The sequence below is a fragment of the Vigna angularis genome, chromosome 4 (assembly GCF_016808095.1).
Source record: "Vigna angularis cultivar LongXiaoDou No.4 chromosome 4, ASM1680809v1, whole genome shotgun sequence".
NCBI classification, from domain to species: domain Eukaryota; kingdom Viridiplantae; phylum Streptophyta; class Magnoliopsida; order Fabales; family Fabaceae; genus Vigna; species Vigna angularis.
Window position 1 is genome coordinate 30,885,910 of NC_068973.1, and position 10,596 is coordinate 30,896,505.

The following is a 10,596-nucleotide window of genomic DNA, read 5'->3' on the forward strand; positions in this document are numbered from 1 at the left end:
TAGACAAAATCTGGTTTTGTATATAACTCTCATCAAACGCAATGCGTATCCAATAAATAAATAATCCACTTCACTTACATTATGTTAATGGTTTTGATATACCTGTGAGGAATTTATATCCACCATAACAGTATCCGTGGTGGCATCAAATTAAAATACACCTTAGTTTTTGCTCAGACCTTTCTTTACTCGCCATGACTTGCAATGGTATCTCTCCAGCAGGATGAGAAAGCACTTTTTCCACAAAGATATCTTTGTGGTGCTTGTGCAGTAAAATCCATCTCTACTTACCTGTTATGATCCCGAAAAAAAAAATGAATAGCGACATGAAAACAAGATTTTAATGCTCTATGGACCATGCATAACTTTATTTAATACTAATTCCGCTCATAGTCCAAATGCAACATCATCCATAAAAGTGCGGAGATATCTTCTGATATACTGTACTATTTGTTAGTAATCATTTCTCCTTGAAAACTGGGATCTTTTTTGGCTAATCTCACATGATTTACTAATGGAGATCCAAACAGTAAAATGGAGTTAATGGGAAAAATAACTGCAGAACATTTACTAATTTATTGGGGATCAAATCATGGTTGACCAGTAAATGACTGACTAAAGAGAATACCTACCATAATTTTGGTGCACTCTCGTGAAGTTATAAATGGCTTTGATTAAGGAACCATATGTCATGAATTTCAATGATCCCATGTGTCTGTAATAAACACAATTCAGTCAGAAGAATCTATCAAAAAGAAAGAAAAAAATACCAAAAATAAATCAGCGTACGAATGATCCAAGTTTTATCATGAGATCATGAGATAAAAAAAATATCAAAAATAAATCAGCGTACGAATTTATCATGAGATCACTAACTTTTAACATTAAGTTTTCACTTATAGTTGTATGGCCAACATTCATAAAAAATTATAAACAAGTTCTCACATCACCTACAGAGCAGAGTTTATGCATGGCAAGGAACTTTACGTTAAACTTTCAATGTTATAATGTCTCTGCAATAGAATTATGGAGTTCAGTTCGACTTTTAAACTAATTTCATTTACGAGGACTTCTATTTCAGTTAAATCATCAGTATACTATTCCAAGTTGATAACTAATTCAGAACAGAACGGCAATGTAACAGAACTACCGCTTTTAGTTTCATTTCTGTGAAAAAAACAAACATTTTATCACTGCACTGATATAATAAAAAATAATAGTTTCCTCTTAAGAACTTACACGATCTCTGTGTAGCGAAGTCTCCATGCAGGAAAACCAAGATGGCTCCTCACAGGTCCATAAACCAGTAAAAGGTCAGGCTCAGGGCCTTTGCTACCTGATCATAATGACAGCTACTTTTCTGAACAAGGCAGTCAACTCTTAAACTATTAATAGGTCTAGAAAGCAAACATACCGACAATTTGCAATGCTTCATTCAATTGAGGTTCTAAAGATATTTGAGCATCTAGTTCTTCACCCAAGGAACGCTGTTTCAAGTTCTCCACAAAAACCAAGTTAGCTGCTTTCGCCACTGCCTCCTTCCCATCCACATAAGAAAGAAACTCCAGAGTCATGTGATCATGAGCATGGCGTGTAACAATTTGACTAACTTCCTGCACTGAATTAATGCTAGATCAGATCAAACAAGTGACATAACCGCAAACGTTACTATTCATGCTTGACAGCAATGGCAGCTGAATGAGCCATTTATCATATTTTCTACTAATGCATTTTTTGGAGGCAGAGGGAAAATACAAAGAGAACACGTGATAAGAATCATGTATTTCATCTTATAAATAATTTCTTAGACAATGACCCAAAAATAATCAAATACTGCAAGTAAGTCCCATCATCTATGAACATTTTAAGCCAATGACAACGGAAATGAGATCAGATGTACCCAACAAATTTCATGCGTAAAACCAATTTAATCTGGGACATATGATCTACCAGAATCTAACAAAAGGTTTGGTTACATATCCTTCCCCATCACCTAATTGAATAGTAGAAAGAAGTCAAAGAATCAAACAAAATTAAATGAGGAAAAATATAAGACACACCAATCACATGCAAGTTAAAATCATAACCCGGTGCCAAACTTATCTATAGCTTAACAAAGGATCAATCTGCAAGAAAACAATTATATGGTACCTGAATGGATTTTGCATTCTTCAAATTTTGAAGTATGGTTTCCTTAGACTTCTTCAATACTCCTAGAATGAAGAGTTCAAGGAAAACACTATTATATGGCCCGAGTAAAAGAAACCTTACAATCATTGGTTCTCCAAACCTTTCATACCATTCATGTCATAGAGGCACACATTCTTCACACCAATAGAGTCCAGCCACTTCAACAGTTTAACAAGTTCAGAAATCTGACAAGCTTCTTCACTTTCTATGACAATGGCAAGGTACTGAACCTTTTCTGGATGAAGAGACTTGTGTTTTTCCAGTACTCCAAGAGAGATGAAGTAGCTCTCCAACAAATTACCCACGACTACTATGGAATACCATGCGCTGACAATTATTTGCAGAAAGTACCATAGCAGTCGAAGCCAGAGATCTCCAATCTGTAGAAGCCTTAAAACTCACAATGAATGGACTTAAATTTTAGGTTGAATGGAAAAGGATATGCTCAGTTGCATAGACTAACCATTTACGTTAAATATGATTGTGTTCAACAATACGTAGATGAAAGATGACGCAACGCAACAACATGTATTTAGATTGGAATCTTTCTACACGAGCGTGGACTCTGTTAACAAAATAGACTTATGTTGGAAAACGTAACAAGCATAATTTGTTTATCTTATAGAATAAGTAATTTATTGATTTAATATTGCCAGTTTTGTACGAACCTTTAGATATAGATTACCAGTTTCTTACCGTCTACACATCTGTTGATTCAGGATCTAGATAGTTGTCATTTTTCCCTTGTATTGGTCTATTTTTTTATTCAGTGCTTGCATTACAGCGCTTGGAGATGTGTCTATGACAGCATGATATTTGGTATTCAGTCATTTTGCTCTTGTATTGGTCAATTTCTACTGGGGTTAAAGATCTGTCTATGACAGCATGATATTGAAAGAAATAAAGTGCTTGAAATTCAAAGAATTAACTGAAACATCTCAGGATCTCTAAACAACTTTTAATTAGAACTCAAGTTAATAACTAATAATTGGTTATTAAATTGAATGAATATTTCGTTTCTACTAAAAAACATTAATATATGTCATAGAAATCTCACATAATATTAAGTATTCTTGTTATTGCAACTACAGCGGAGAAAAGCTCTTCAAAATTAAAATTAGTATTCCCATATGCCAAAAAATAGATTGAACAATTTAGCTATTTTATCAACTAAGAAAAATTGAACACCTAACTTTGATTATATACAATTTTAATAGCGGGTGCAAGAAAAATATTTCTTTGAAATATATTGTGCAGAGAGTTGCAGTACTGATGGAAGATTGGGCTGAAGGATATGAAGTGATGAAGACTTACAGTAACAATACACCAAGAAAACTTGTGAGCTCCATCTCTAAAATCCATGGATCCTAAAAGTACGAAAAACATCAATTAGATCCATTTCAAAAGGAGAAAGAGGGCAATAAAAGAAGCGAGCATGTAAACAAATACACGAGTAACAGTTAAACTGGAAATAATTATTAATAATTGGTGCAATCAAAGTGTGAAACGGAGATGAATTCATAAAGCAAGAAACCAAAACATGAAGGCAGCAAGCAATAGACTAATACAGACGTGAATGCATAATTGCAACGAAAAACATACAAAAGAGGAAGAAGAATAAGAGGAAGACACGAACTAAAACCAGGTTACGATTAAGCAAACACCAAAGAGAATAGGGAAAATCACAACATGAATAAAGAGCGGAATGAGAAAACGGAATGGCACCTAAAAGAGAAACTCAGCGAAACAAAATCGTTTAATTTGCAGCGCCAAGCGAATAACGAGAGAGAAGAAAGTGATAATGAAAGTTATTTCAATTAGGGTAATGGTATTTTAACAACAAGTTTTGACTAACATTTTTTTACACGGGACATTTGTCAAAATATGAGTGTTCCACGTGAAATTTTTTTTTAAGATGAGAATGACGTGGAAAGAAAATTGGGGGAAGGGTTTGAAAGTGAAGAGGTTCATTTTCTCTCTTAAGAATTTGAATATAAGGTAAGGTGAGAGAGAACTCAAGTTTAGAGAGACAAAGCGAACCCTAGAGTGAGTTCCCCCCTCATACCCAGCCAACTCGCCTCTTCTCATAAACGTGTCGGTGCAAGCGTGGTCCACCGGAGTTTCGCGTGATGAAGTGGTGTCCGTTCCGGTGACCGACAGCGTTGGAAGTTTTGATTGGAACCGCCACCGACAAAGACACGTTTTGAGCTACCGTCGTTTACGTCTACTCACATATACCTAGTCATTGTGGTTCGTCTTCCTTAGAGCGCCGCGGTCCTTTATTCGTCAGAGTGTCGCCGTCGACGTTTATCCACCCACCCATCTTGCTTCGTGCCACCCACCTAGAGGCGTTGGTGTTCATTAAAGTGTTGTCGGACTGTCTTTGTTCATTAAATGTTGGTTTAGTTTGTTTAAATTTGTTAGGGAATTTATGTGTTGTTGTGTTTTTTGGGAATTTTTCAAGGTATGGTTTAGTGTGGATTGAAGTTGTGTAGAAAATTTAGTGGTTGATGGTGTTTCTGGGTGGAAAGTATGAAGTTTTTTTCTAATTTTTTTGACCATTTACTGGTTTAGTTCTTTCGACACAATCATTATGCCATTTATATACAATTCCATGTCCAAGGGACCATTTTTTGTAAAACTCATGGTTCAGAAACTACAGTGGTAGCAAAGGCAAAATAAGTGAGGACTTCAGGCAAATGTTTTGCACATGAAAGTACAAATACCTTGGTCATTTTTTATCTGAGTACCTTTGAAACAGATTCTTTCCTTGAATCTTCTAGTTAACACAAGAAGCTTTGTTTGTTTTGCTTTTTTATTTTGTGTTCTTATAAGTGCAAGTTTATCTAAATAGAGTCTATGCCTTAATTGAAAGGTTACCTTATTTTGAAATAAGATTGATTTATGTTGTGTGGTAGGGACTATGGTAGAAACTTTTGAAGATAACAGGTACAAGTCTGGGTCTAAGAAATCGGCACTTAGATTAGTGGATATTATTGGGCTTGGATCTAGGCCTAAATTGGAGAAGAAACTTAAGTTTGCTTTTTATTCACCATAAGCTTTCTAAGTATAGTATTTTATTCTTTGACCATACCTCTCGGTACACACCAAAGTTATTGCAGAGATACAATCACTTCTGTTTTGTTGGGAAGTAAAATGGGTATGTACGATGATAGTCAAGATAATCACGCAATGAGCCTTAGTGCAAATGAATACTCCTAGTTGTGCAGCCTTATTTTTTTAATTCCAAGTTATCATAAGTCATGTGCATCCTGATGCAATTTTAAATCTCGTCTTGTTTTAGTTATTCTGTTGTGTTGTGTTTCTTTCGTTTGATTGATCTCTGAGTGTTTGAAAAGCTTTGAATAAACCAAATAAGGCAATGAGAACATGTTCTAGCCTTGGTGATACAAGCTGACGCACTAGAAATCAATTGTAGTTTAAATTCTATTTTAAATTGTGAATCTGTTTTTCAGTTGAATTTCTTTGATTATAGAGCTTTGTACAACTTTGTTTGATGTTGTTGAAGGTTGCAAAAGGTGTAGCAAACCATAACAAGCAATGAAATGCAATATGCATAGCTTGGTTGCTCAAAACCATTAGCATTGTGCTGTTTCAGTTTCATTCCAAGCTTTTGACCGTGCTTAAATGTTTGAATTGTGTAATCTGAGTTTGAATCATGCTAAGCTTCATTGTTCTAGCTTAGTTCAGTATAATTAAACTTCCTTGAGTCAATTTTAGTGCTGTTATAGTCTTTGAATCTGTTAAACTTGATTTTCGTGGTGTGTTTGATGAAAAATCTGCATAGTTGAGTCATTACAGGTCATTTTTCGTGCTGCAGTGATTTTGTGATGTTAGAGAGTTTAAACAAGTCCAATTTGATGTCTTAAAACTGTTAGAACAATTCAATTAAAGTCAGATTGACCTGTGTGCAATTTAGTGTGTTGAAACCTTCATTTTGAGTGATTTAGGGAACTTGCAAAGTGAATTTCACTTCCAGTTCTGTTTTGAGCCAAAATTGAGTTTATACAAGTGTATTTTGATGATTTGAAACTGTTCAAATGGTTAGTAAACTTGTGCACAAAATCACTTCTAAAACCATTCATTTTGGGTCAATTTTGGGAAGTAAAACGGTGATTTTGAGTAGCAGTCTGGTTTTGTGTCAATTCAAAGTTGAAACATGTTTAAAATAATTAAATAAAGTTGCTTAAGTGGTCAGATTTAATGCAGAACCATTGTTGCATCATTTGAGTCACAAACTATCAAACTTAGAGTCATTTTCTTGGTGTAGAGTTTAAAATTAGGTGTTGTTTTGATGAATTTGCTTTTAAATTTGATTTGGATTGCAGCAAGACATGGTTCAGTGATTTAAAACGGAACTAAATGATTAAAAGAAGAAAAGCAAAGTGCTAAAAAGGATGAAGAACCATGCAACCCAGTCAAAAACCAAAAACATCAAAACTAGTTTTCTTTGAGGCATTTCATCAAACACCTTTGTTTTTTATCAAACAGTTTCAAGTTAAAGCCATTTCAACCTGCATTTTAATTTCTTTGCTTTCTTAATATGTTCTAGCACCTTTCTTAGGATCCATTTGAGTGCCTACTTCTGTTCTACACCCATTTTTATTGCTTTTAAGCTTTTTGGCCTCTTAAGTTGTCCAATTGAAGTCAAATTTTGGTCTTGAAACTGCTGCAAATTGCTAATCTGTTTGGTGACTGTTTTGAATGATTTTAATGGTGCTGTGAAGTCCAATTGGACCATCCAAGTTGCAAAACCCTTCCCCTACCAAGGTAGCATCTTAGGAAGTGGAGAGGGAGCAAAATTATGAGTTTAAAGGGGTTGTCCAACAAGCTGAATTTGCACTTTCCACCAGCATAAAACATTGAAATTTGACAACTCCTATAGCCAAATTTGGAAAGACAAGCCAAATAGCCAAGTGATGGTGAGATTGAGTATTTATCACCCAAAAGAAAGTTGTTACTGGAGATAAAACGCCTAAAACAAATTAGAAAGAGTGTTTGTGAGGTTACACCTAAAGCAAAATTGTCTTGACCGAGAGAATTTTGTTTGAGATTCCAAGTGCTGAAAAATCCATTTTGCCAAATCTGAATTGTGCCTTTTTTAGTGAGACTTTTACAGTTTCTAATTTGAAAAGAATTTGAAGTGATAAAAAGGGTTTTGAATTAAATTGTTTGATCAGGTTTACAACTTAAGGTGCAGATTTTAACTTCCTGAAGTTGATCAAAACAGTTTCACCAAGTCTTGATTAGATAATTTTGCTTTTTTTGTACTAGCTAATTTAGTTCTGTTTAGTCTGGAATATTTGGTGGCTATAACAGTGCAGGTCTGTGAAGTCTTAAAGGAAGACTTTGAGTTGATCCTTGATATAGGGAATGTGGAGATCATCAAATCTCTTTTTGATTGCATCTCAATTGTTATATCTAAGTTGTTCCAGAGTAGAAAACATGTCTTGCACTAGCCAGTTTTGGTCTACAAAAATGTGAAACAACAATGTATAAGGGGTGAAGGATCCAAACAAGCATGGAAGCAACTCAACAAGTTTCAAAGTAGTGCATACATGGAGCAACAATGTAGTGTAGCTTTGGAATTCTAAATTTGTAATTTGTGTTAGATTTAATTTTCTTTTATTTTTCTTGTAAAAGGTCATTTCAAACCAAGTGTTTGGAAGAGTCCTTGATGTAGTTGTAAGCATAAAAAACCATATATTCTTGAACATATCATCCTTGATGTACCAAACTAATATCATCATTCATATTGAACATAAGCATTTTTTCTAGTTGTACAAAACCAGCTTCAGAAATAATCACATCAGAATGAGTACATAATTAGTTACTGCACCAATAAATGTGATAAAATTTATCTTCAAGAACCACTAGATTTGTTCTACATAACGATTTTAGTTGTATAGAACCAGCTTCATAAATAACCACATATGAATGAGTACATAACCAGTTACTGCACCAATAAATGTGATGAAATTTATCCTCAAGAACCACTATATTTGTTTTACATAATGAGTTTCATACTAGACCACAAACCCGTGATTGGATAATCACTTATTGGACTAACTAATATGATCCTTCATATTCAATTTAAGCATTTTTGTAGATGTATATAAACAACTTAAGAAATAACCACATACAATTGAGTATATAACCACTTACTACACCAATAAATATGATAAAATTTATCTTCAAGAAGTAGTAGATTTGTTGTATATAATGACTTTCATACTACACCACATACCCTTGATTGGATAACCAGTTACTGCATCAAACTCATTTGATCCTTCATATTGAACTTAAGCAGTTTTTTAGTTGTTCAAAACCAGCTTAAAAAATAACCACATATGAATGAGTATATAACCAGTAATTGCACCAATAAATGTGGTGAAATTTATCCTCAAGAACCCCTAGATTTGTTCTACATAAGGAGTTTGATACTACACCACATATCCTTGATTGGATAACCACTAACTACACCAAACTCATTTCATCCTTCATATTGAACTTAAGCAGTTTTTTAGCTCTACAAAACCAGCTTTAGAAATAACCACATACAAATGAGTACATAATCAGTTACTGTACCAATAAATGTGATGAAATTTATCCTTAAGAACCCCTAGATTTTTTCTACATAAGGAGTTTGATACCTCACCACATACCCTTTATTGGATAACCACTTACTGCACCAAACTCATTTGATCCTTCATATTGAACTTAAGAGTTTTTTAGTTGTACAAAACCAACTTCAGAAATAACTACATAGGAATAAGCACATAACCAGTTACTGCACCAATAAATGCGATGAAATTTATCCTCAAGAACCACTATATTTGTTCTACATAACGAGTTTCATACTAGACCATAAACCCTTGATTTGGATAACCATTTACTTGACTAACTAATATGATCCTTCATATTCAACTTAAGCATTTTTGTAGATGTACATAATCAGCTTTAGAAATAACCACATAGAATTGAGTAAATAACCAGTTACTGCACCGATAAATATGGTGAAATATATCGTCAAGAACAACTACATTTGTTGTATATAACGACTTCCATACTACACATACCCTTGATTGGATAACCACTTACTACATCAAAAGTAATATGATCATTTATATTGAACTTAAGCATTTTTTTTATTCGAACATAACTAGCTTTGGAAATAACCACATAGGACTTAAGACATAACCAGTTACTGCACCAAAACTTGTGAAATCAGTTTTTGACCTACACTTGTGTAATTTGCTTTAGTCATTCTACTTTGCTGTGATATGATTTAAGTCTTATTCAAGTGCAAGATTGGATGATCGCTTATTTTTTATTAATGATTTCGTCAAAAGTACAGAACTAGTTTAATTCATAACCACATATTGCTCAAGGTATAACCAGTTACTGCACCATATTGACGAAAATTAGGGTTTCTACTATTTGGAGGAGATGATGATGTGTCAAGGGTGTTAATGGCCACGTCATTTAAAACTATACTATCAGCATGCCACATAACATCCTCCTTAACGACGTCTTCTCAATTTGACGGAAAATCTCTATTTGATTCAATTTTAGAAAAATAAGGACCCAATTGAGACGCCGAAAAAGAAAGGGACCTATTTGAGATTCTGAAAAAAATAGGGTCCTAGAGAGATATTAAACCATTTTTTTATGTGGGCTAGTTTCTAACTCGACTTACTTAGAACCCGACTCACCCGGGTTGAACTCGTGGTGAGCTGGGTTGGTGAGCCAACCCACCTAATTTAATTTAATTATTTATTATTTTGTGTTTCAATATTATTAGTTAGCATTTTTTTATTATATTGTAGATGGGCAAAAGAAAGAAGATGTTTCAAGAGAGAAAAATATTATAGATTTATCTATTCAAGACCAAATATTATAAATGGACATATGATACAAAAATTATCAATCTTAAAAACTTATTTGTTCGTCTTTTGTGCTTGTTTTTGGATTACACTTAGATTGTATGATATATATATATATATATATATATATATATATATATATATATATATTGAATTGTCTTTGGAAGTGAAATCATTTTAGAGTAAAATTTATTTAGATTTGAATTAATTTTTTATTTTATTTAAAAAAAACTTATAATTGAGTGAGCCTGTGAACCAACCTGTTTAACCCATCAATCCGTGATAGGTCGAATCGGGTTCAAATTTTTCCAACTTACTAATAAATGAGCCGGGTTGGATTGACTCACTAAGTGATCAACCCGTGGTGGGTCGGGCTGGGTCGGGCCGAATTACCCGTTTTGACAACTCTAATCATAAAGGAGTTGACACGACATATATTCTATTTTATGTTGATGACAACATTCTCACAACATCCTCTAGTGCTCTTCATAATTCCATT

General features: G+C 33.7%; 1 protein-coding gene across 7 annotated transcripts; it reads right to left on the minus strand.

Moving 5' to 3' along the window:
- Positions 1 to 4,066, minus strand: LOC108330105 (uncharacterized). Of its 7 annotated transcripts, none has more exons than XM_052876575.1 (10): positions 3,916 to 3,998; positions 3,505 to 3,557; positions 2,887 to 2,989; positions 2,654 to 2,755; positions 2,300 to 2,570; positions 2,152 to 2,213; positions 1,415 to 1,613; positions 1,240 to 1,336; positions 633 to 715; positions 1 to 291 (listed from the first exon to the last, which is right to left on the minus strand). In XM_052876575.1, the coding sequence occupies exons 4-10, from the start codon at positions 2,654 to 2,656 to the stop codon at positions 284 to 286; spliced, it is 723 nt and encodes a 240-aa protein (XP_052732535.1). In that variant the 5' UTR covers positions 2,657 to 2,755; positions 2,887 to 2,989; positions 3,505 to 3,557; positions 3,916 to 3,998; the 3' UTR covers positions 1 to 283. The 7 variants fall into 7 exon arrangements, with proteins under 7 accessions (XP_052732535.1, XP_017420088.1, XP_052732533.1 ...); XM_017564599.2 differs by having other exon boundaries at positions 2,859 to 2,989; XM_052876573.1 differs by lacking the exon at positions 2,887 to 2,989 and having other exon boundaries at positions 3,916 to 3,993.
- Between the last annotated feature and the right edge of the window lie 6,530 nt (positions 4,067 to 10,596).